We start from the raw sequence: 25,848 nt of genomic DNA, 5'->3' as shown, positions 1-25,848 counted from the left end.
TGTATAAAAAAAACTTGTCTTCTTTGTGACCCTGAGTGTCTGACCTGTTGACATCTGGATTTTTATTGGAGAAATCTTTCCATCTTGGTCCAGGTGAATAATTGATTCTGATTGGCTGCAGGATGTAACTTAAGTAAGAGATAATGTCCAACAGGGTGAGCTTATTCAGAAATAATGGGCAATGCTAAAGCCTGAACCATCTAATGCTTTGCGTTGAGAGATGGCAAAAAATAAAAAGGGAAAAATGAACAAACACTAAAACTATCAGAATTTGTACCTTTTTAGTTGAGTTTTTTTTCCTCTTTTTAACTCAGTGGTTCTGCTTCCATGACTACTTTAAGAATAAAGTGTATTTAAAGTCGTATTTCATCTGTCCCTCTTGTCCTCTCCTCTTATATTTGGACGTTTCAGGTTTTTGATTGGTTCATTTTTTGACATATTTGAGTTCATTTATCAAATTAAATTCCATAAATTTCCTGTGCTTCAGTCTTTCAAAACCTCCAGTGCTTTAAAAAGAAAAACTTCAAACCTGTTCTAACTCTGACCAGACTGGAATTTCTGTCTTTATAACTCTGTAAACTCATTATTTCGCTCAAACTGGACAGCAGACTCGTCATATTTGTCACACAATTCAAGGATCAGAAATGCTGAAAATACAACACTGATATGTTTCCTTCCTCATGCATGCTTCTCTCCTGCAGGATTCACAGCATTGAAAAGCATTGATAACGTGAGCGCCACTTTGTGATGAATCATCTCATGAGAATTAAAGGGTCAGAGTGAGGCTTTCCTGAGGACACAAGAACAAGCCGATTTTCACTCAACTCAGAACAGTACTTTTGCAGCAACTTTTATTTTAAATCTGGAAGCAGAAAAAACTCTTCTTGAACCTTATGAAGGACTTGAATAGTATTTTTGCTGTAACATCTGGAGGTTTGTGTTTAATTTGGCTTCTTGCATTGAAAAGAACCATAACTCCTGTGAGTGTGTTAGTGTGGACAGTACTTCACGTCTACAGAAAAGTAAATGTTTTATGTTTGGAGGTTAGAGGAGCTTCCTCTGATCAGGCTGAAACAGACTCATCTGCTGTGAGATCACACAATTGACCAGCAAAGCAACAACACAAGAGGAAACAGAAACGTCTGTCTTTGTTTCACAGGTTTGGAATTAGAAACATTAACAAAATGTTTGTTTTCCTTGTGTACGGCACTTTGGGCCTCCTTGACTGGTGGTGGAAGGTGCTTTATAAATCAATAAACGAATTGAAAATGATTCAGGTGTTTTTCAATAAATAGAAAGATTTACCTTTTATATTTTTAGCTCTAGAAGGCGTTTTAAAAAAACAAATTCATTGAAACAGTGTTTTAATCCTGGACAACCAGGATTAAGGATTAAATGATTATGTTTAATGCACTGAATAAATGATTTGAGTGAAATTGTCAACTCCAGTGTAATTTTAATTTGTCACCACTAGATGGCACAGCGGGGGGACCTGTGTTACGTCATCACAAAATGTTTAGTGAGAATAGTCTACTTTAGATTTAAGAACAAATCTATATTTAAAGCTGATTGGATAGAAAAATGAATATTTTATGTTTCTGATCTTTTTGATGTGAATGGGAACCCTCTAAATTATAAAAAGTTTTTTTTATACCAATTCTTTTCCTGTAACAAACTAAGAATTCAAAAGAGTTCTGAAAGCCATCTCTTAAGGTTTACTTCACCCAATGACCCCCCATCTGTTATCTATCAAGTTATAAATAAAACTGGGTCCTTTGACAATTAATGAAAGTAAATAAAATACAATAATAAACATATTCTTAACTCTGTGTGAAAAAGAAATACCATACCTAGAGATGTACTTTATTGGAATAATATATTGGTAATATTAATTGGAATAAAGCATGGTTACAAAGTGAAAAAAAATTGCATTTATAAAGAAGTCAAAGGATTACATTAAAAATTTACATATTATTATACCCATCAAATTTGTACAAAGCCAAATTTTCACATACTGACTAGTTTTTGCAACAACTCACCTGAACTTATGCTCCATCTTTTCTATAATTGTCCATTTTCTTTTAAGCTTTGGAACCAATTGGTACAATTCATAAATAATAAATTAAAAATTAATTGTGTACTAAATGTTGAGGATATAATTACATGCTTTAGTTTTGATAATAAAACATAAAATACTGCTAACTGCTTTTTCAGACCAAAATGTATCTACATAAATGAAGAGTCAGAAAGGCTTTCCCCAATTTTATTGGTTGCAAGAGTGAATTAAATCAATTTTATTACACCATCAAAGGGATCTATTCCCCCAAAGCGTACTAAACGGTCGAACTTTGTCTTTTCCTACTTGATGAGTCATTTTATTTTCTTTTGTTTAGTTTTTCTAATTGTATTTCGTTTATCGTTTGTTAAATTGTAATTTTATTTACTCATATCTAAACCTACTGTAATTATTTTGTAGTAATTTATTATTATAGCCATTGCTTTGTTTTGGATGCACTTGTCTACATGTTCTGTAAATGTGTTTTGTTCAATAAAGTTAAAAAAACGTACATGAGTTTTATTTTTTTTTTATTTATTTATTTTTTTACACAAAAACCCACTAACTTCCGTTGGTGAAGCTGCAAAAACTAACAAGGTTTAACAAGAAAATATTAAAGAATTTTTTTCATAAAGAAAAACCTCTGAAAAATCTAAATAAAAGCATATTTTAAACATATATTTCATCTTAAATCAATCTCTTATGACATCTCTTCAGTCTAATAATCTCTAAACCAATTTTTACTGAATTTTTCCCTTCTTTCTATTTCCACTTATGTTATGGTGGAGTTAGAGTTTTTATTCTCAGTTTCAGGTTTCTTTGTTCCTTAGTTTTTTGTTTGCCAGTTCTAAAATATGAAGATAGCGCCGACTTCTGGTCAATTTAAAAACGGCGGCTCTAAAAATGCGGAAGCGTTAAGTTTGTCTCTTACGGCCTCCCGTAGATAATCGCAGTCATGTCTGCCTCCATGGCCGTGAGTTATCCTTGAATTTTTGTGTTTAAACTTCATCGCTTCGTGTTGTTATTCGCTGGTTTAGTGCGCGTGTCGTTCAGTTTTAACCCGCGTATCGTCAGACTAATCTCCGATGTTTGTTTGGTTTCTACTGATTCATTTTTTCCGATACTTTACTCTGAATGTGACTCTCGTTTATGCAGCGAACAGATTCAGTCATATTTTATCCAGAGAATTCATGTTTTTTGTTTCACTTCTGTTCCCGAATCTTCTGATCTCCTCATAATTATTGATTTCTGTTGGATTAATCTTAGTTAATTCAACATATAAAGTTTCGTTTTCAGTCAAACGGTTTTTGATTCCTCAGTTCTGGACTGAAGTTTGGTTTCTCACACCTCTCCTTCCATCCTTCTGGTTTCCCCAATCAGGTCCTGCACAGATGCTGCCAGCGCTCAGCTCTCCTTGTTGCTAGGCGACAGTGGATCTCCAGCTCAGCATCTCGTCCTCCTCTTGTATCGAGGCTCCTTCTTTTCCTCACGCAGAGATTTTATGATGTAGAAATGCTCATCAGCTGGAAGTCTAACTTTAAAAGAAGCCAGCTCCAGAAAAAGAACGCGTAAGTAGATCATGCATTCTAATTGTTTGAGTCCCTACTTATGACTGATTACCTGGTTCAGGTGTGTGCCTTTGCCCAACATTTGCCAGGACCCTCACCCCGGAAGGGATGCAGCGGGATAAGAAAATGGATGGATTGAAACTGTTGAAAGGGTCTCGTTTTTACATGTTTTGTTTTTCTACTGCAGGTATTATGGCTTCACTGAAAGCTTTTATGGGAAAGACATCGCAGCAGCGTACTATATCTTAAAGCTGAGGGGAGGATTTCGGTATGCTTCAACACTTTTATTTTGGTCAATTTATATTTTATTTCATTTTTGGTCATAAAACAGATTTATATGAAGACTTTTCCAGTGTCGGGCCTTTCATAAATGCCCCAACAGTTATTGAAAGCAGTGCAGTCTGTTGGGTTTGTGTGAAGGTCTTGGTTTGGTCTGGTCCTGCTGTGATGTCTGGGTTTCATCTGACTTCAGGTTTGTCGGCCAGTCCGACTGGTTCCGTGCAAACAGAAGGGGAAAGTTCAGCTGGGATTTCCTACAGTTCAAAAACACTCCTCTGGAGGAAGTAGACATGAGCCACACTCTTGTCAACTACACTGGACTAACTAACTTAGGTATGAATCCCAACTCTGCTTCTCTTTACTATCCTTTCACATGTCAAGTTAATTTAATAAAACACTGTATTCTTTATCAAACAGCCTTGAAATAAAATGTTTGTGTGAGAGTTATAAGTCGATGTATGTCCTTACTCAGCGACACAGAAACAGTTGCGGACTCTGAGGTTGAGAGGCTGTCCTGAGATTGATGACTGGTTCCTGGCGAGGCTCCACATCTTCCAGGATTCTTTGGAGGAGTTGGACATCTCAGAATGTCCACGGATCACCACGGGAGGGCTAGTTGCCCTCAGAAATCTCAAGTAATTAACCAGAATGTCAATCATAGCTCAGTGAATGTTGAAAGCAACCCTCTAAGAGGCTGTTTCCTCTGTTTTCTGTTGAAGGGGACTGAAGCTCCTGAACGTATCCTCTCTCCCGAGGGTCTCAAGTCCTGGTTTGGTGATTATCCTGTTGGAAGAGATGTTACCTCAGTGTCAGATCACCGCTGAGGGCTACAACCACAGCCTGAGGGGGGCAGATGAAGAGGACATGGAGAGCAGAAAGAGCCTGAATGTTTAGATCAGCTGCTTATGGACAAACGACGGAATTTTCATCAGTTTATGTGGAAGCAGCAGAAAAAAAGGGAAAATTGGACTTCAGAAATTCAGTTTGTAAAGAACTTTGTTGTTAAGAGTCCACACTATTGTGTACAATAATGTTTAAATTATTAAAATGACTTTATTTGGTGAGAACTTTAACATACAATGATGTGTTTATGGGAGTTGAGTTTAAACACGATTGTAAATAAAGATTGTATAGATGTTTGTTTGTAAATTATTTTTCCTTTAAGAAAGACCTAATGCAGACCTCAATCATAGTATGTCAGCATGTATGTTCACTTCTCCCGACTGCAGCTTATATGAGCTGATCAAAGCCCATAATCCTGTATAAACCTGCAGTGGGCTGATGAAGACATTAGCTTAACATCTCACAAGCTAATGACAGCGAAAAAATGAAAATCTCCCAGTGAGGTATGATGTGAACATTTTTATTGTTATTTATATAGTCAATGAAGGTTATTCAAACCGCAGAACATACAGAATTTCAATTCGTTAAAGAATCAAACTAATATTTGTCGGCGAGTTTAGCGGAACGCTAATCACTTCTAGGAACTATCGGCCTGCCGCGATCCCGGTGAACACGGACTGTTTTTGTTGACGGACAAAGCGGAAGTGAATGAGAAACATTAAAGCTCGCAGTGACAGAACAGCTGTTTTTTCTCAGATATTCCATATTTAGCTCGGCAGCGGGGTTGGAGTTTGCTCGAGCTGATCAATGTCTGATTCTGCAGGTAGAACGGCTCGGTTCGGCTCGGTTGTTTTCCGGTGGAGAAGTCTCGTAGGAATAACCCTTTTCGATTGGCGAGTTTATGTTTATATCATTTTTCTTTGAATTATAGATCTTCCAAAAGCAGAGGAGGAGGAGGAGGTCACGCAGGATTTACAGGTGAGCTAAACTAGATATATATTTATAAATTACTGAACTGTCATTCCTGTTACTGATCGCATAATTTAAAGATTTAAGGACCTCCCCTCATGATCTGTTCTACAAACAGGAACATAAAGCAGAAACGCCATCAGCAGCTTCTGTAAAGGAGACTACACATTTCTGACACTGCAAAGAAAGAAGATAAATGAGACAACATATTACAAGGATTAGGAAAACAACAAGAATGGAAACAGCACAATTTAAATACAGGAAGAAACTACATATTTAAATAAACTTATTCACATGCATTTTAAAGATAGACAGACTTACAGAAGGTGTATAATCTGTAAAATGTCTCTGTCTAGATGACAAGACTGTAGTGAAGGATTTATAACGATAGCCTAAAATGTTCAGTTTTATCTACAGTAAAAGAGCTAAAGGCCTCTAACAGGTACTACTGTTAAATGATTAGAAAGTATTTCATTGAATCCGTAATGTGAGCACCAGGATTTATCAACAAAGGCTAGATCTTACTTATCAACAATAAATGGGACACTTCTAAAATGAGCTAATTTATGAAACTGATCTTAGTTTTTTTTCTCTTAATATAAAGAATCATTAAGCAGCTTTGTGCCTATTTCTGATTGAATTTAGTGCTGGTAAAAAGCAAAATATATATATATATATATATTCTGTTTTCATGTTGACGTATCGTCTTCTGAGTTTTCTAACAGAGCACTGACCCAGTACCAATAAACCCTTTAGAATGTAATCGTTCATGAAACAGATGGATATTTACCAGATGCTGCAGGTAAATAAAACAAGTAGATTTCAAAACTAACTCCAAACTTTTCTGATGCCGGTCTGCATCAAAAATGATTGAAGAGTAAAGCAGGGCTGACCAACCCTGATCCACCAGAACCAGAACAGATCAGTTGATGCTGACAGCCTCAGTTCAGTCAATCAGCATGTGCAATCACCTTAATCAGCAGAATGGAGAGCTGGAATCAGGCAGAGTTAGGGTTCTTGAGAACATTGATCAGTCCACCCTGGATTAAAGTCTTTCTGCATAAATGCAATGAGTTTCAAAATAAAAGCACAGCTGAAAACAATGAGAAAAAGGCAACTCTCAATAAAGGACAAGCAGACAAATTAAAATCTTTCTTACAAAGAAAAAACAGAGAAAGTTCAGGTGTCAGACAGAACTGTTTTAAACATCAGAGTCTACCGGAAACTGACAGAAAACCCAAATCATAACTCGGTTTGGAGGAGTAGTTTCTGAGTCACTGTCGTGAGACAGCTTCTGCCAGTCTTCAGCAGTGAAGAAGATCTGAGATTGAAGCAAGAAAAACTTTTCTAAGACATCAGAAACATGCCAGAAACTGACTCTTGTTAATCTTCACAGATTCCTACTCTAATCGCTAATGTATGTAAAAAAAAAATTTTGCCTAGTCGGCACTTCTTGTTTAGATCTAACCCACACAGAGCAGCAGACACAAGTATTAGGAGGTAGAACTCAAACCAAAATGTTTTTCTGGTTCTGCAGGATCAGTCAGACGACAGCAGTGAGGACGAGGAGGCAGCAGGAACTGAGAGTATGTTCTGGTCTTTTTCTTTTGTTCTATTTCTGGACCTCATCCTCCAAACACCAGTCCAGTGTTTGTCACGTCTGCTTGTGTTCAGTTTACGGCCGGCACTTTGCTGTGATATTATAGGATGTAGAGAAGAAAATAAAAGGAAAACCAATGCCCAGGAGACACAGCCACCACTGCTAGGTGGCTGCAGACCCCCCAGCCTATCTCCACTAGACTCCATCCAGTCTTTAGCACACGTGGGTAACCTACAAGGGTCAGAAATTGGCTGAAATGTCCCACCTTCCAAATACCACACCCCACAGACTGCTATAAAGCAGCAACGTCCCGAGCCCCCGCCCCATGAGTCCTGAAGTCCGTTTTTGTTGCATCATTTTGTCATTTCCGATAAAGTTTAATATTCTCTTAAAAAAAGGAGACATTTACAGGGGCCTCTGGTCACACGCAAGATGGCTCCAGAATCAATCTCTAGCCGGAAGCGGAAATTTAACAACTTTAGGAAACCCTTTCAAAAATGATATTATAAAAACTTTTCAAAAATATCAGCTTTTAAGCTTTTAAATGCAAATTAACTGTAATTGTGTAACAGTTTAGTGCACAACATGAGCTTTAAATAGGACAGAGAGCGTAATGGTTTTATTTCTTTCAAGTCAATATTAAGAAGTGTTCAAATTTGCATAATTACACCTGTTTACCTGCAGGATGTATTTATTAGATCTTTGTTGTCATTCTTTAATACTGGACTTATTTTTCAATGAAGATTTGAACTTTCAGAATTGTAACAAGAAAGAAAAGTGTGAAAATGTTCAAGTCTTTATGTAAACATCTACTCTGTTCATTCCAGTGGACTTCCTGCGGAACCTCTTCTCCAGCGCTTTGGGCCTGGGCTCTGCAGAGAAGGTTCTGGACGCTCTGACTCTGGAAGGAGTGGCTCAGTATATAAAGAGCGGCAAATGTGAGCGTCAATGGGACTGCAGATGTCGGTTATTGTTCACACACTCACAGGTTTTTTTGTTTGGATCATGCAGGTAAAAACATCATCTGCATGGTTGGTGCAGGAATATCCACATGTTAGTATTTCATCTTTCTTTATTTTATTTAGTGTATTTGTGATTAATACGATCAGTAACCGTCTTCATGTTTTTCCTCTAAAGCTGCCGGAATTCCAGATTTCCGATCTCCTGAAACCGGCCTGTATGCCAACCTGCAGAAATATGACCTGCCTTACCCAGAAGCCATCTTCCAAGTAGATTACTTTAAGGTTAATGGAGGATTTTATGTTCTTGATGCAAATAAACCTGTTTGTGACCACAACATTTAAAACTGGATATATAGCATTAAATCTATTATATATATGGCAAAATATCAGCTAAACTCCAAATTAACCCAGTAAACTGGAAAATCTTCTAATTTAGCCAAAATACCTAGCATAATGCTAAAATATTACCTAAAGTCTAAATTAGTCCTAAAAACTGGAAAAACGTTTAATTTTGGCAATATTTTAGCATGTTGCTAAAATATTAGCTAAAGTCCAAATTAGCCAAAAAAACTGGAAAAATATCTAATTTTTCCAAAAGCAGCTAGCATAATGTGAAAATATTAACTAAAGTCCAAATTAGCCTAAACACTGGTAAAATGTCTAAATTAGCCCAAAACAGCTAGCTTGTTGCTAAAAATAAATGGTTAACTACAAATTGACCTAAAAACCCAGTAGTTGCTGAACATTTTAAATTATGAAAGGTGTCTCTAGCTGAAAGTGTGCAGAAGTTCACAAAGTTCTTGAAGGATTTGAGCATTTTTTTCATTTATTTTCTATAGGGCATATTTTACTCAATCTTTCAAAAACTGTCAAGTTTATGAATACCAAAAGTACAAGCAGTAATTTCCTGAACGAGCTGAACATTTTGCTACCAAGATTGCTGAAATCGTTGAAAATGTGATTGAGTTTTTAGGATGCTGGAAAAACGTACAGAAAGAAGCAGACACACAACAAGCAGTTAAAATATGGTTCTTTTTCAGGAACATCCAGAACCGTTCTTTGCTTTGGCGAAGGAGCTTTACCCAGGACAGTTTAAGGTACAGCTCTGACCTTCAGAGTGAGAACTTCCTGGTTATCTTTTCCTTCACCGTGTCTTCCCTCTCATGTCCGTCTGCAGCCAACCATCTGCCACTACTTCATACAGATGTTGAAGGACAAAGGGATCCTGAGGCGCTGCTACACTCAGGCAGGACACCTGCAGCATCTTCTCCCTGCAGCTCTTCTGGAGTTCCTTTGTCTGATGGTTTGTGTATCTCCGTGCAGAACATTGACACTCTGGAGCGAGTCGCAGGTCTAGAAAAAGACGATCTGATCGAAGCTCACGGGACCTTCTACACCTCCCACTGTGTCAGCTTCTGCTGCCGTAAAGAATACAGCCTGGAATGGATGAAAGGTTTGAACTTCACTCTGAGATCTTTAGCGTTTCGACCTGTGGAGTCTTAAAGTTTAGGACTTTGCTTTGCAGAGAAAATCTTCTCTGATGCCATTCCCAAATGTGAGAAGTGCAAGAGTTTGGTGAAACCAGGTCAGGTCCTCATCCCTTTCAGGTTCATTTGCATCAATAGTTTGATATTTTCAGGATTCTGTCTTATAAACATCTTTCATGTTGTACAGACATCGTTTTCTTTGGGGAGAGCCTGCCGGCGCGTTTCTTCACGTGCATGAAGATGGTGAGATCATCACGTTGTTTTCCGCTACGTTGAATTGAGATGCAAACAAAGAAGTGTCTGTTTCCCTTAGGATTTCCCTCGCTGTGACCTTCTCATCGTCATGGGGACGTCTCTGCAGGTGCAGCCGTTTGCAGGTTTAGTCGGCAGGTAGGACGTACGTCCTGCAGGGTCTCCTCCTCACAAACCTTCAAAGGAAGGATCAGATTAAAAACCTTTTTTTCTCCAGGGTTTCCAAGAGTTGCCCCCGACTGCTCATTAACATGGAAAAGGCGGGGGAGGTAAGTGTTTTCAGCCCCTCCTTACACCCATAACTTCAGTTTCATATGCACAGTGGTGTGGGAGTGGCTTCATTGCGTTCCTCTCTTCTTCTGTAGGCTGACCCGATGCTGGGGATGCTGGGATTTGGAGGAGGAATGGACTTTGACTCTGACAAGGCGTACAGGTTAAAATCTCACCCAGCAGATCCAAACTGATCTTTTCTTTATATTCCAAATGCATCACGTCTGAAGAGGTTTAAAGGTTCTTTACCTAAAGGAACTCAGAGATCTCCAACCCTGTTTCTCGAGAGCTACCGCCCTGCCTCACTATTTACTGGTCACCTTGATCCGGTGTGTTCAGTCAGTCAAAAACTGGGCTCCAATGACTCAACTGTTCATTTAAACTCACAACGTTCCAGTCTCAGGGCAGACACTCTACCACAAGCCCACTGAGCTGTTTGTGAGCCGTGACCCAGAAAACATGGAGCCGCAAACCAGGTCTCTGATTGGACGAATGAATTTGATTTCTTTAAAGACGAATATTTATAAATGTATGGGGGAGACACTTCCTTCCAGAAGAATCAGCTAACTTAAAGGAAGTTTATTCTGGTTCTTTTTGTGTGTTCTCGTGTGTTCTCAAATAAAGAAGTGCTTTGCAGAAGTTCTGGATTTATCATTTTCAGCTGATTCTGTTTAGATACAGATGGCTAAACTTTCTAAAAAAAAAAAAAAATTGGTCTTTCTTTTGGGTTTTATTTGACCGTGTCGGACAGTTTACCTGAGAACGGCATTTTTACCTAGAAGATTTTTTTTCTTCATAAAATAGAAAAACTGAAACCTTTTTTTTTAATTAAAGTTTCTTTAATGAGCTTCAGGATTTGGCAGCAGAAAGCTCCTGTTTTTCCTGCTAACGGTCAGATGCTCTCTGCAGGGACGTGGCTCACATCAGTACCTGTGATGACGGCTGCCTGGCTCTGGCTGAGCTGCTGGGCTGGAAGGTATTTATCTTCTGCTTCTCCTCAGATCTCCTCTGAACTTTTGCTTCCACAGAATCCAGACAGAACCCTTCTGCTTAACCGCTGAATCGATTCTAGCTCAGATTTGACACCAAACCCATTAAAAAAAGGTTTTGATAAGCTGTTTTGAACGTCATAAAGATGCAAGTTTTACTAATGAAATGATAAATTCTTCATTAATACAGTCAGATTTTTTTTTAAATTAAAAAACAAAAAAGCTAAAAACTTTTCAGAGAAATTCATACATTTTCTGCAGTGTTTTTGTTTGGAGAAACTTCTGACTTTTTTTTTTCTATTTATTGTTTTTTGTGTTGAAAAAATAAAATAAACTATCACTATTTCCAGTATATAAGCCTTTCAGACGATGTTCTTAGGTCTCCATCTTCTGCCGTCTGACCTCCACAGGCCGAGCTGGAGGCCCTGGTAAAGCAGGAGCACGCTCAGATCGACAGTAAAAACAAGAAGGAGCAGCCTGGAGAAGCTGGAGGATCCAAGGACAGCTCTGCCTCCGTCAAACCAGAGGAGTAAACTGACTGAAGCTGCTTTCCTAAGTTCGATCAGGACTTCAGGCTTTCGTCTGCTGCTCCTCTGATCTGATCAACATCCTCCGTTTTATTCGAACGTCTTTTGCACTTTTGTGACTTTTCCACACTTTCCGCTGTAGCTCATCACATGACTGCAGCACGCACATGTTCGCTTCCTGTTTGACTAAAGCTGAAACCAGGTGAGGTGATCTGCAGCTCATCTGACTCTGCAGAGAGAGGGAGAGAAAATCGAGCTATTTATAGTGTTTCAAAGTGAAACTGTTTACATCAAAACGCGCTCTTTGCAGAAAATTAACTTCCTGATTTAACTCAGTTTTTCTTTAACTTAGCTTAGTATTTTTTTTAAATCATATTTAATCTCTTTAACCTAAAGTTTTTCATCTTCTTTTAATTTTAAAGTTTATTTGAGGAAGTCTTGGTTGGAAGAAATGCAGCAGGGTTTTAGGATGAATGTAAAGGTGAGAAAGAACTGACACTGAACAGAAGAAGGTTAAAATACAAACCAGTGAAGATGTCAACTTTGTTGTATTTAATTCTAACGGCGACTAACACTGACCTGCAGGTTTGGGATCGACTACAGCAAAACCTGCAATAAACTCAACCTTTGTGAACCTGGGTCAGTTTTCTTTGTCTTCTGTCCATCCAACATGAACACACATTTAAGTATTTTAAACCAAGAAGAACTCATGGTGACATCAGTGTGACATGATCAATATCCCATATCATTCAGTTTAAGAGAAGATGGATCTGCATCCTTCTGGGATCAAGAGAACCTTTTTTAAGGGACCAGGAAGTCCCTGATCTGCTCCAACAATCCCAAATCATTCCTGGGATGAACTGTCTTGTGGGGTCCAGATGACCCCACTTTTAATGTAAACATGCCTGGGAGAGCGGAAGGGTTACAGACGGTCACCAAATTGTGTCAAAGTCAAGGCCCGGGGGCCGGATCCGGCCCTCTGGGTAATTATATCTGGCCCTCAAGATTATTTTATTTTATTGTTATTAATAGCCCGGTGTTATCTTGCGCTTATTTTTAACTCTTATCATTTTGACAGAATATATTTTGACATTTATGGAGAGTAAGTTATTTGAGGCTTAAATTGATTTATTCTGGAATAATATTCCTGTCTATTTTTTATTCATAAGTATGTTAAAAAGTTACGGTTTTAAAGTATTTAAAAAAAATGGCATGAGCTTTGTGGACTATTTTTGGAATTTACTAAGATTTTTTAGGCTATTTAGGAGTTTAGCTAATATTTCAGCTACATGCTAGCTGTTTTCGCTAATTTAGGTTTTCTTCAGTTTTTTAGGCTGTTTTGAAGTTTTGCTGTTTTTTCAGCTACATGCTAGCTGTTTTGGTGTATTTTTTCAGGCTAATTTGGCATTTAGCTAATATCAACTATCAGCATTTTTAGCTACACAAATTTTATATAGCTAAAAAAGATCTTTGATCACGGTAAGGAGGTGATCTAGTCGGATAAAGCACACGCTATCTGGACTGTTGCATCCTCTGGTCCACCTCTTTCAGCAGGAAACGCCACAAACCCTCTCAGAGATGGTTTGATGAGCTCACTCACAGATGACGTGTTGGTTTGGGTTTTCCCAAAGCTTCCTAAAAGCTGCCTGTTCCTCCAACATCTGCAGCTCACTGCAGGTCCTGAAGTCAAACCTGACGTCCATCAAGATCTTTGGGGGTCTGATGTCTTCCTTGAACCTTGTTGCTACAGAGATAGAGGGAGGGGGTGGTTAACACCTCACTCTTTTTCTGAACACGAGGAGGAAATAGAACCTGTAAGGTTGCCTTTTCACTACACTGCGTTTATTAAAGATTCTCTAAAACCATCCAAAAAAAAACCAACCAAAAAACCTGCTTAAATTTGACAGAAAATCTCAGGTTCTGATGTTTGTTCAGAGCAGAAAGCAGTTCTGTGAGTGTGAACGTGCAGCGCTGGTGTGCTCAGCGTGCAGAACTGGGTTAACCACAGACACATGGAGGGGGGGGCGGTGGATGACGGGGGGTTGTAGAGTCTCAGAGCTCCTTAAAGACCAGCGTGTGATACAGACAAACCAAGGCAGAGGTGACGGCAGGACATTACAAACCAGCAGCTCAGCTCTCAGTTTTTTCACATCTTGACGATGGTTCCAGAATAGAAGGTTTCTGCTTCAGGGCTGATGCTGTTCTGACCTTTGAAGCTTTGAAGAAGCGTAAACTTCAAGAGAGAAGATTGCAGGATGAGAACAGACTGCTAGCTGTGCAGGAAGAGGAAACATGTAAGTAGCAACAAACCAATCCTTATTGTCAGATGCTTGAATCTCGTTGAATAGTGAAGAAAAAAAAGAATAGAATTTAGAAGACAGTTCATCAAAAACTCTCATATGTGTTCACATGTTCAGGGCTGTCCATAGTCCGGTTAATGGAACCACGGCCATCCCATGGAGGGGCAGCAGGAAGAAACTGTCGCTGCTGGAGCAGCTGAGGAGATGTCAGGAGGCCTGGAGTCCAGAGGAAGTGTGGGACAGAGAAAGAGCTCATGCCGCCATCTTTGGGACTCCTACTGGGGTGAGTTTGTTTTAGAAAAGTTATTTTTCTACAGAAAAATTCGTCTTTAAATTCCACTTTAGTTTTTTTAGAAATTTGAGTAAAATTGAAATGAAATCTCATAGAAAGGAAATGTGTAAACTCTGCTTTTGGTTGACTCTTGAATTAACCTTCCAGCCATGGAAGAAATGTTTGTCGTCTGATGTTGGCGAATGAGCTGAGCTGCCTGAAAGTCAAGAGACTCAGTAGATCTTTGATGGATTTTCCTCTGTCGAGATTACGGTTCAAATTTAAAGCAATCTTCTTTGAGCACCAGCATCCTCAAAAACTGTGTGAATAAGGAGTACAGCAGGGTCTGGGTTGAGGTTCTTCAGTCGGATGTGGAATAACCTCATGACCCTGCTGACTGGAAGAACATCCTCACTCTTTCAACCTTATGAGTTATCAGATGGAACAAAGTCATTTTGCCCCAGAACAGCCTACTTCTGTTTTGTCCCAAACTTGTTCCTGCTTGCCCAGAGACCCACGTGTCTTTTTGACCTACATTTCTCAGATTTTAAGTTCATTTTTGAGAGAACTTCTATAGGCAGACATGACAATACCATGGGCATACATACATACATGGAGGAAGTTGAAAGCAGAATTTGTTTGCACGTACAACTCCAGGCCACTGATTCAGATATGTAGAGAACATCTGAATCAAGATTAAAATCCAGGAAGTGGAGGCTTCCACAAGAATGAATGCTTCGGATTAGAACACAAAGTTAGAACAGCCTCCTATTTCTGGAACCCCGTCCACCGATCAGTACCTGTTATTTGATCGGAGATACCCTCCACAACTGTGGCCAAAAGTTTTGGGAATGATGCAATGATTAATTCTGCTTCAGTTTTTACAACAGCAGTTTGCATGAACTCCAGCACAAAATGAGGAATAATCAGATCATCTGCAGCTAATCTCACAGTCCCTCTCTTCTTTAAAAATGAACTTTAACCTCAGAAGAGCATTTCTACAGGATTCCTCCATTAACACAGATGAGAACGAAGCGGGAGATTTATTTGTCATGACGGAGGTGGAGCAACAGACTGAACACTTTGAGAGGAGGAGGAAGTTTGACCGTAGTTACCAGCACTGAAACATCTGCAGCCATCACTGCACAAAAAGGTTCTAACAGTGAAGTTTATAGTCGGTCAGAGTGATCTTCCGTCAACCATCTATGGGATTATCAAGAAGTTCCACTTCTTCAACCGTGGGATTGGACCCCCACCGGAGTAGAGCTTGCTCAGGACTGACGGAAGTTTGGATGGGAGTGTACCTTCACACACGGTGCGGCAAAGACTTTTGGAGGGAGAGCGTTGAGTTAAGGACATCATAGAAGAACATAGACAGACTGACATTCTGCAAAAGGTTCAGGGATTACTGAGGCATTCAGAAGACTGCAGTAGACTACTTGGGACTGTTGGGGACTGCAGAAGATTGCTGAGGAATGCTGAGGACTATTGAGGACTGCAGAAGACCGCTGAAGACTGCTGAGGACTCTTGAAGACTACAGGCGACTGCTGAGGACTGTTGAGGACTGCAGAAGACTGCTGAGGACTCTTGAATACTACAGACGACTGCTGAGGACTGTTGAGGACTGCAGAAGACTTCAGATGACTGCTGAGGACTGTTGAGGACTGTTGAGGACTGTTGAAGACAACAAGGGACGTCTTAGGACTGCAGAAAACTCCTGACGACTGCAGAAAACTGCTGAGGCCTGCAGAAGACTGCTAGGGACATCTGAGGACTGTTGAGGACAGCAGATGACTGCAGATGACTGCTGAGGTATGCTGCAGATTGCTAAGGAGTACTGAAGGCTGCTGATGACAGGTGAGGTCTGCTGAGATCTGCTGTGGTCTGCTGAAGACTGCTGAGAACCAGGGTAAAGTTATCTTCTCTGATGTATCCCCTTCTATTGGGGGATCTGAAAAAAGGATTGTTCAGGGAAGACGAGGTGAACTCTACCATCTGTCCCGCCAAATGCCAACAGTGAAGCATCATGTGACCATTCTTGTGGTCTTCTACAATCTTTACTGAAAACACAGCCAAGAATAAAGAAAGGTACCAGAACGTCCTAACTTTTCCCAAGAACAGTTTGGTGCAGAATGATGCATTTTACACTATGATAGCACTTTCCCCTAAAGCAAAAATAAAATCTAAATACCTCAGTGAACAAAATGTCAAGATTTTGGTTTCATGGTAATTGAGAACTTGTGATCAATTAGGATTTTGTTCAGAATTTGAGGTTTGGAAAAAGAAAGGTCAACTATGCAAATATTGAGTAGTTGCAGCCTTTGGCCCAAGAGAAGTGATGAGGGAAGGTGGGCAGAGGAACATGACCACCAAGTCCCCAGGACCTGTGGTTATCCCAATGGGGCTTTCTCCAAATCTCAAAGGACGAAAACAACAGGAACCAAAAAGAAGGAATGGAGTGGATCTTTCCATTTCCAGTCCTTCAGACAAAAAAGGATTTTCAAACCCAGTATCCCGGACAACTTTAAACCTGTTAATAACCTCAGATAAAGGAAAATAAGCTTCATTTGGGGTTTTAGACTGCAGGGATTCGTAAAACCTTCTGGATGAAAAAGCAAAACAATTAAAACCGCAGCGTTTATACTTTCTGTTACAAAACTGACACGCATGACTCTTTCACATAAAAGCAGTTCCTTTTTTCCTTTGCCCTCCCATTACACGGCAAACTGCCTTTAGTCTGAATGCAGAAGTAGTTCTGAATAAAGTGAGTGCAAACTAAGGAACTGTCATCACAAACAGGACATGCTCGCTGCAGACAGACACGGTAAGTCATATAGAAAAATACACTTCGTCATCTTTACCAACAGCTTTCTCACATGCAGGAAACGCTAGACTTTAACTGGCAGTGGGGCCTTTTTTAGTGTAAAAAAGGAAAAAAGAAAACGGTGGTTTAATGAGAACGTTTAACAAATGCCTGGTTTTTTCGGTTAGTTCAGTGTTAAAAGACGAATTAACCCCAGTTTGACCCGTTTATTGAGAATAATCTGCAGTGAAACTCGTTTCTGTTCTGAGTTTTTTAAGGAAAGATTATTTCTGTGAGTCTAAAAACCACTTCCTGTCTATTTGTGTATCTGTGTGTTTGTGTGAGGGGATGTGTTGAACTGAGACCTCTGAATGATACTCAGAGCTCGGTTATCTACAGTAGTTGAGTTCGTTCAGAAACGGACCAAAGAATTCAGTATCAGCACTGTCGTTGGATCATAAAGTCTATAAGTCACACTGACAGAAAAGTCGGGCGTCGGAGCTAACCTGCTAACTGCTGTATTGACCGGAATTGTCAGTCACAGGTTCTGCACGTTCTCCCTCATAAGAGTTTGGTCTGAAATGTTCATCATAGGAGATGAGATAGAATGTAGTTAAGAATCTAGAAAATCACATTGTTTTATTTTTAAATAATTTTCTTTGTATAACAGGGCAAAAAAAAAGTTTACTCCTATGATTAGTAATGTAACCCTGGTTGGTAATGTCCGAGGTCGAAGGTGGTTGGTTGGCTGTGTGCTATACTCATTGACTGTAGAAATCGTTGTACACCTCGTCTCGTGTTCCAAGTAGGAAGTACCCAAGATCCCATAGACTTCTACTAAGAAATAGACAGGTATAACTCAGTTATTTTATTTGCCAGAATACCCATTCTTCCTCTGATACTAGTGCCGGGCAGATCAATCCAAAATATCGATAGTATCGATCTCAAGTTGGTATTGGTATCGTATCGATTCCAGAGGTCGATATTTCCACTCTCGTTTTAAACTTTATCTGGTTCAGCAAAAAGGATCCTGCTGTCTATTTAAATGCTGAGTTGTTTTTGAAAAGTTACTTTTCAACAGTTTTTAATTGTTCTTTTTAAAGGCTAAAAATTTACAAATTATTTATTTTTCTACCAGTTGTTTTTTTTTAATTATTATTGTTTTTTGCATCATAGTTACTTGTTTCTTTTGGTTTGTTGGCTGTTTTGCATTCTCTTCTTCACTTTTTATTTAATTTCAAGAAGTTTTTATTTTAATAAACTATTTTCCATTTATTTGAAAATATTGTCCTAATTCTGTTTTTGTTTATCAAGTATTTAACAAGGGAAATGTACAGAAAAACATTTGATATTTTGAGGTTCATGTCACATCCACAGAAAAATACAAAAAATATCAGTATTGGTATCAATATTGGTGATGTTGACTGGTATCGGATCTGATACCTTCTCCTTAACGTCTTCTTTCTAATCCTATTTTTTTTCAAATATATTTTTTCTTCATTACAAGTTATTCATGTTATAAACTGACCAATCAGATGCCTCAGTAAAGCATGTGGTGTCTGCTGGCCCCACCTCAAACGTTTGACAGATTCTCCCGAGCATCTTTCAGTGGGAGGGGTGTGGATTTTGAACAATCTCCCTCGTGACTGGCAACTATTGTTTCTCTAAAAACGTGACTCAGACCGACTTGGCCCAATCACTCTTACTGGTTACTAAATAGCGGCAGATGAACAGGAAGCCACGGTAACAGGCTTTGACCTAATTTGGTTTGTACATGTTTAGATTTTATTTGCTTAAAATTGCCTTGCATAGGTTTATTGAAGAACTCTGTTAAGGTTTGGATTTTTTACTTTTGTATATTGGTAGACAGTTGACATTGGTGTGTCGTTTTTCCATGATCCATGATCTCTGGAGAACTTTAAATGGGTCTGGACGGTCTGGACGTGCTGGTTTAAGCAGGAGGACTTTTAGAGTTCTGTTGGATCTGAAACCATGACAATGTTGTGTATTACTTTAATAATCTTTGTTTCTGTGGTCCCGGCTCTCTTCAGGTCATTGACCAGTTCCCCCGTTTAGTTCTGGACTGATTCCTCACTGGTCTCCAGATTCCTTTGGTCCATGTAAAATCTTTCATGGAGGTTCAGGCGGAAATACATTTTTAATGATCTTTGTCCATTTTCTAATAATTGCTACAATGGCGGATCTCTTCTCTCTAAGCTGATATCTGATTGTAGATTGGTTCATTCCTGTCTGGTTCAGGTCTACAATCTTGTTTCTGGTGTCCTTCGACAGCTCTTCGGTCTTGGGGGAGTCTGACTGTCAAAGGGTGAGCGCAGGTGTCTTTTATACAGATAATCAGTTTAAACAGGTGACATTAACAAGTGGAGGATAGAAGAAGAATTTTATCCTCATCTAACCTCTGGCATCAACAAGGGATTCCTGCCCCCTCGCTGGATACTTTCTCTTTTTCTGGCCATTCTCTGTAAACTCTAGAGATGGTTGTGGGTGAAAATCCCAGTAGATCAGCAGCTTCTGAAACACTTAGACCAGCCTTTCTGGTAACAAGTTCCAAGTCAATTAAATCAGTTTTCTTATTCATTCTCAATTTGAACTGCAGCAGATTATCTTGATGCATTGAGTTGCTGTTGTGTGATTGATTGATTGATTAAAAATTTACAATAATGAGCCATTGAACAGATCTACTAATAAAGTGGGCAGTTTATCTGCATGTAAATAATGCTACAAATATTAATAATAACTAATAATTCAACACAAAAAAACCAAAGCCTGTGACTGTGTGGAGGTGGACTCATTGACCGTATTGTATTGTATTTGTATTTTATTGTCTTAGTGGACTGTTTCCATGGAGCTGTGATTACACCCTGTGTTTCCTGTAGAGTTTCCTGGTGGTGCGTGAAGCGCCCGAGTCCCGTCTGCTGTGCGTTTCTGCTGGAGCTGAAACAGAAGACCTTCTGTTCTACCATATCAGGTGCACAGACACAGGTGAGGCAGGAACAGCCGTCTGTGTGTGGACTCATCGTGAACCGTCCCTTTCTGTGGTTCCTTCCTGCTTCTGTCAGTCCAGTAAAGTTAGACTCTGATGTCATCTCTCACTTTTGGCTCGTTGGTTTATATTTAATCTCATCAGTTCTCTTGGTTAACGATAACAGCATTTTTCTTTTCCGTTTTAGAGAAATTAATCATTTTTTATTCATCCACATTGCTTAAAATTGCATGTTATTTTGTGACACTAAAAAACGAAAATACCTTGAATGAAAAACAAAGTTCCTGTAAACCTCTTGCATTAACAGGAACAAAGCTTTTTGGGGGCTTCCTGGTCAAAGTTTCCTTTGAGAACATTTTCACCCTGATCTTCTGCAGACTGAAGCTCTTGTTTCTGTCGAACAGCCTTCCAGGTCTTCGGGTCTCAACTGTCTTTCCCAGACTTGGCTCAGCTGGTGCTTTTCCACTCTATGAGCAGGTAAGATCTGTTTACCTGCATTGGAGATGAAATGTAGACTCCCACCTTCATAAACTTCAATAGCAGCAATTTGTTCATTGGAGTCACTTCAGACCTTCAGAGTTAATCATTTCCTTTTGTCTGTAATAGAGATGTTCTGGATGTGTGTCTGTTCATTCCTGGATGGATCTACAACCTAACCGACAGGAACAGAGATCCTTCCTCTCAGCTTGACCCCAGTGAGTTTTTTTTTTTAACTTATTCATCCAAACTTTTAGCTTCACTAACTTATTCATCCAAACTTTTAGCTTCACTGTGCTTCCTGACATCAGTAGAAATATTTTCTAATAGTTTTTTTGAGATTTGTTTCATTTGGAGCTTTTTTTGCCTGCAGAAATGTGGCTTTCCACACCTCCTGAACATCAGTCCCAGAAAACGTCCAGCATAGAGCCGAACAGCGTCATGTGCTCCATACAGGTATGTGCTTTGTTTAGGACACACAAGGACAATTCACTGCACATACTAACTTCCTCACTTTTCTCAATGAGGAAGCCAGAAAAATGTCACGAAACCTCCCCTGGATAAATATACAGAACTGCTGATTACTCTGATTTATTCTGGGCTTTTTAGCATTTAGTGAGCTGGATGCCAATAGATTTGTCAAAGTTAGGGTGGTAAAGTAATTTATTTATTGTCTTGTTGTCGGGGTTTCTAAGACAGAAATGTTAGTTTTGAGTCCTATTGTAGATAGAGGTCCAGTAACCATTAGTTATAGGTTCAGTAAACATTAGTTAAAGGTTCAGTAACCATTAGTTATATATTTAGTAAACATTGGTTACAGATTCAGTAACGATTAGTTACAGGTTTAGTAGCCATTACTTATAGACTGTAAAAATTAGTTACAGGTTTGGTAATCATTAGTTACATGTTTAGTAACCATTAGTTACCAGTCCAGTAACCATTAATAACATCTTCACTAACCATAAGTTACAGGTCCAGTAACCATTGGTTACAAGTTTACTTACCATTAGTTACAGGTTCAGTAACCATTAGTAACATCTTCAGTAACCATTAGTTACAGGTTCAGTAACCATTGGCTACATGTTTACTAACCATTAGTTACAGGTCCAGTAACCATTAGTTACAGGTTTAGTAGCCATTACTTATAGACTGTAAAAATTAGTTACATGTTTAGTAACCATTAGTTACAGTTCAGTAAACATTAGTTACAGGTTCAGTAACCATTAGTTACATATTTAGTAAACATTGGTTACAGGTTCAGTAACCATTAATAACATCTTTAGTAACCATTAGTTGCAGATCCAGTAACCATTAGTAACATGTTTAGTAACCATTAGTTACAGGTCCAGTAACCATTAACTACAGGTCCAGTTACCATTAGTTACACGTTTAGTAACCATTAGTTACATGTTTAGTAACCATTAGTTACCAGTCCAGTAACCACTAGTTACATGTTTAGTAACCATTAGTTATATCTTCAGTAACAATCAATTACAGGTCCAGTAACCATTAGTTACACGTTTAGTAACCATTAGTTACAGGTCCAGTAAACACTAGTTACATGTTTAGTAACCATTAGTTACAGGTCCAGTAACCATTAGTTACATGTTTAGTAACTGTTAGTTACAGGTTCAGTAACAATTGGCTACATGTTTACTAACCATTAGTTACAGGTTTAGTAGCCATTACTTATAGACTGTAAAAATTAGTTACATGTTTAGTAACCATTAGTTACAGTTCAGTAAACATTAGTTACAGGTTCAGTAACCATTAGTTAAATATTTAGTAAACATTGGTTACAGGTTCAGTAACCATTAATAACATCTTTAGTAACCATTAGTTGCAGATCCAGTAACCATTGGTAACATGTTTAGTAACCATTAGTTACAGGTCCAGTAACCACTAGTTACATGTTTAGTAACCATTAGTTATATCTTCAGTAACAATCAATTACAGGTCCAGTAACCATTAGTTAAATGTTTAGTAACAATTAGTTACATGTTTAATAACCATTAGTTACAGGTCCAGTAACCATTAATTACAGGTTCAGTAACCATTAGTTACATGTTTAGTAACCATTAGTTACCAGTCCAGTAACCATTAGTTACATGTTTAGCAAACATTAGTTACATGTTTAGCAACCATTAGTTACAGGTTCAGTAACTTAACCAGTAATGTTCAATAGTTATGGTTGACAGCACTTCCAGTATTTCCAACAGTACGAAAATTTAAAATGGTTTAGAAGCTTGAACGGGTGTTTTGTTGAAGCATTTTAGTGTGAAGAAGCAGCCTAACATGGTAAAGGACAGCACTTGAATGTGACAAAGATGTTTTATTTTCTTCTTTCAGACAGGCTGCACTGCAGTGCTGATTTTCTGTTTTCTCAGAAGTGGAAGTGAACGTGTATTTCACCACTCATCACCACAACATCCCTGAATAAGAATCTTGCTCTGAAGTTCAGAAGAACTTTCACTCACTTCTTCTTCAGCATTGACTGAAGCTCTTTGGGGTGCACATTACACGTTCAGTTAAAATTAGTTACACATCCTGTAAACATCAGTTTCAGGTTTAAAGACTACTGTTTTTGATGTTCTGGGTCTACTGACTTCTGTAACATCATGCGTGTATTTTCTGGATTTCTTAGCTGACGTCCACCAACGGGGCGCTGTGCATCATCAACCCTCTGTACCTCCATGAGCACGGAGACGACTGGCTCACCCACAAAACTGTTCAACCTTCAACTTACAGACGGCCACGGCGCTTCAGCAGCACGCGGGTGTGGTCGGGGGCGGGATTACAAAATCAGCGGGCCATCTCGTTGGATCAGGAATCCCTTGGTGGCGGCACGGAGACCTCAGGTCAGAACCAGAAACAGAGGAGATCATTCGTTGGTACTTAGAAGAACCAAAGTGGCATTTGTGTTTCCTGTTTTGCTCTTCAGCTCTATCTCGAGCCAGGTCGGCCGACTCCTCTTTCGTCCCACAAGGTGAGGTGATCCTCCGGAAGTCCAGCCGGGATTTTGCCTACAGCACCGGGAACCTGTCCAGCTCCCCCACCCTTGGAAACACCACTCCAGAGCTCCAGCGACACAGCAGCCCCCTGCCTCAGTCTCCTCACAGGGTCTCCTGGATCGAGGATGGGATTTGGCTGCCTCCTCCCAGGCCCTCCTCCTTGCTGCAGCCGCCATCGTTGGAGCTGGACTCACTGTCAGTCAGCAGCATCGAGGAAGAGGCGGAGTCTCCGCTGCCAAGCCCCACGCCCCACTCCACCTCTTCCCACCGTTTGGCTGATAAAGTCATGCACCGACTGTCAGCCGTGGGGCAGGTCCTGGGAGGGTTGATGTGCCAGAAGAAAAGGCTGATATATCGCGTCAAAGAGCTGAGCGAGAAGAAGAGCGGCGTGTTTGCAGACGCAGTGAAAGCATTTGTGGACACGGCGCTGAAGGGAGGGACCAATCCAAGTGGGGTGATGGAGTTCTTACAGGAAGTGAGGTCATCTCTCACCTCACTAAGGGAGACACTACTGGACTATCCTGACATCCAGGCTCAGCTGGACAGCATTACTGATGTCAATGACTCTGAGATTGGTCAGTGTTGTTGATTTTAGCCTCCATGATACCATTTGTGATAACATGCTGACACCACCCTGTCTTCTGACTCTTCTAGACTCCTTCATTGAACTGTCTCTTCACAAAGTGGCCCTCAAGCCCATCTCTGCACACCTCTACAGCTGCATCCTCAGCTTCCGGACCAACGACAACACTCTGGACTGTCTCCAGAGCAACCTGCGAGTGCTGGAGAAGAAGGGCATTGAGGGTTTGGGGGGATCTGCCGGAGTTGGGGTTCCTGATTCTGTCATTATGGAGCGGATCCAACAGAGGTGGATGACTATGCATGAGGCCTACTCCCCAAACAAGAAAATCCAGATTCTCCTTAAAGTCTGCAAAAGCATCTACCACAGCATGAGTGCCAACGGCAGCACAGGTACCCCGGTGTGATGCTCCTGAGCCTCCTGTCTGCATGTTGCTCATGTGCTCCTTTCGTGCAGGAGCAGTGTTTGGAGCAGACGACTTCTTGCCCTGCTTGACGTGGGTGCTGCTCCGCAGTAATTTGACCACCTTACAAGTAGACACCGACTACATGATGGAGCTGCTGGATCCCACGCAGCTGCAGGGAGAGGGTGGGCCAAATGTACTTCCATGTACTATGAAGTTATAGTCAGGAATGTGTTTTTTTTTACTGTTCTCTCATCCACAGGTGGATACTACCTTACTACTCTGTACGCCTCCCTCTTCTACATCAGCAGCTTCCAGCCCCGACTGGCTGCTCGCCAACTCAGCGTGGAGGCTCAAAAGTCCATAAACCAATGGCATCGTAGGCGTACGCTGCACTGCGACCAATCACGCCGCAGCAAGAACCGCCAGACCATTCGGAGGCAAGTCGGCAAAAACGTTGATACAGAAACTGAGAAAAAAGAGGAACGCGGCAGAGAAAGGGATGAAGGTAAAAGTGATAAAGCGCAGCAGCCGGTGGAGAGCAGCACAGAGGTCATGCAGACGCTGTGGGAGAAGACGGAAAAGAAACCAGAAGTTAGTGACTCGGAGACAGACGCTGCATCTCGGCCTCACCACGCTGCTCAGCAAGACGTTGAAGAACCGGGAGATGCTGGAAGGGAAGAAGATCTCTGTCCAGCAGAGCACAAGAAAAATGAACAACCAACCTGAGAGTTTTCTGTCTTTAAGTTTGATGTTTGTGTCACAGATGGACCAGGTTCATCCAAATCGTACAGGAAAAGTTATAAAAGTTTGACAGTGAGTCTCAGGCCTGAGAAATTTATGAGAACAATTTTAGACAGATTGAATTAAATTTACTTCAAAAGGTGAAAATGCATATAAATAATTATGCAGTATTGTTTAAGATGAATAAACTTTAAATGTCTGCAGATTCTTTTCTGACATGTATAGTGGGAGGGGGTCTTTCATGCATAATTTCGGAGCTGCAGCCTCTAAGCTTTTTAAAAAAATTAACATCAATAATTCAGCATCACATTGATCATTATAAAGTTGCCAGTTATTGGCTATCAATGAATATTAGAAAGCGTTGGCTTCATCTTCAACCTTCCTGAGTATTAGACAGAATCCAAATTCTGTTTCAGCTTGTCACTACCCCTACATCTAGCCCTCCAAGTGGA

The 25,848-nt window shown here is 39.9% G+C and overlaps 3 protein-coding genes across 4 annotated transcripts; all 3 read left to right on the top strand.

Moving 5' to 3' along the window:
- The first annotated feature begins 2,885 nt into the window (after positions 1 to 2,885).
- si:ch1073-228b5.2 (uncharacterized protein LOC100331141 homolog) lies at positions 2,886 to 5,042 on the top strand. The gene is made up of 6 exons (XM_024276469.2): positions 2,886 to 3,029; positions 3,437 to 3,624; positions 3,812 to 3,892; positions 4,097 to 4,236; positions 4,376 to 4,538; positions 4,623 to 5,042. The coding sequence occupies exons 1-6, from the start codon at positions 3,012 to 3,014 to the stop codon at positions 4,795 to 4,797; spliced, it is 765 nt and encodes a 254-aa protein (XP_024132237.1). The 5' UTR covers positions 2,886 to 3,011; the 3' UTR covers positions 4,798 to 5,042.
- Positions 5,043 to 5,398: 356 nt separating this feature from the next.
- Positions 5,399 to 12,441, top strand: sirt2 (sirtuin 2 (silent mating type information regulation 2, homolog) 2 (S. cerevisiae)). The gene is made up of 16 exons (XM_024277966.2): positions 5,399 to 5,569; positions 5,678 to 5,724; positions 7,253 to 7,301; positions 8,143 to 8,253; positions 8,327 to 8,368; positions 8,453 to 8,559; positions 9,318 to 9,374; positions 9,455 to 9,523; positions 9,601 to 9,730; positions 9,803 to 9,862; positions 9,952 to 10,007; positions 10,078 to 10,154; positions 10,234 to 10,285; positions 10,382 to 10,449; positions 11,196 to 11,262; positions 11,686 to 12,441. Exons 1-16 carry the CDS (start codon positions 5,554 to 5,556, stop codon positions 11,806 to 11,808), a joined length of 1,131 nt encoding a protein of 376 aa, XP_024133734.1. The 5' UTR covers positions 5,399 to 5,553; the 3' UTR covers positions 11,809 to 12,441.
- Positions 12,442 to 13,854: 1,413 nt separating this feature from the next.
- On the top strand, positions 13,855 to 25,601 carry rinl (Ras and Rab interactor-like). 2 transcript variants are annotated; one of them, XM_036215030.1, is made up of 11 exons: positions 13,855 to 14,096; positions 14,220 to 14,385; positions 20,075 to 20,180; positions 20,586 to 20,658; positions 20,788 to 20,876; positions 21,032 to 21,114; positions 23,303 to 23,516; positions 23,600 to 24,244; positions 24,324 to 24,641; positions 24,706 to 24,837; positions 24,915 to 25,601. In XM_036215030.1, coding segments are annotated over exons 1-11 (2,295 nt in total). In that variant the 5' UTR covers positions 13,855 to 14,094; the 3' UTR covers positions 25,382 to 25,601. The 2 variants fall into 2 exon arrangements, with proteins under 2 accessions (XP_036070923.1, XP_024132223.1); XM_024276455.1 differs by lacking the exons at positions 13,855 to 14,096; positions 14,220 to 14,385 and adding an exon at positions 17,102 to 17,198.
- Positions 25,602 to 25,848: the final 247 nt, after the last annotated feature.

This window comes from Oryzias melastigma, linkage group LG13 (genome assembly GCF_002922805.2).
Source record: "Oryzias melastigma strain HK-1 linkage group LG13, ASM292280v2, whole genome shotgun sequence".
Classification (NCBI taxonomy): domain Eukaryota; kingdom Metazoa; phylum Chordata; class Actinopteri; order Beloniformes; family Adrianichthyidae; genus Oryzias; species Oryzias melastigma.
The sequence above is the reverse complement of the archived record's forward strand: the minus strand, read 5'-3'. Positions and strand labels throughout refer to the sequence as shown.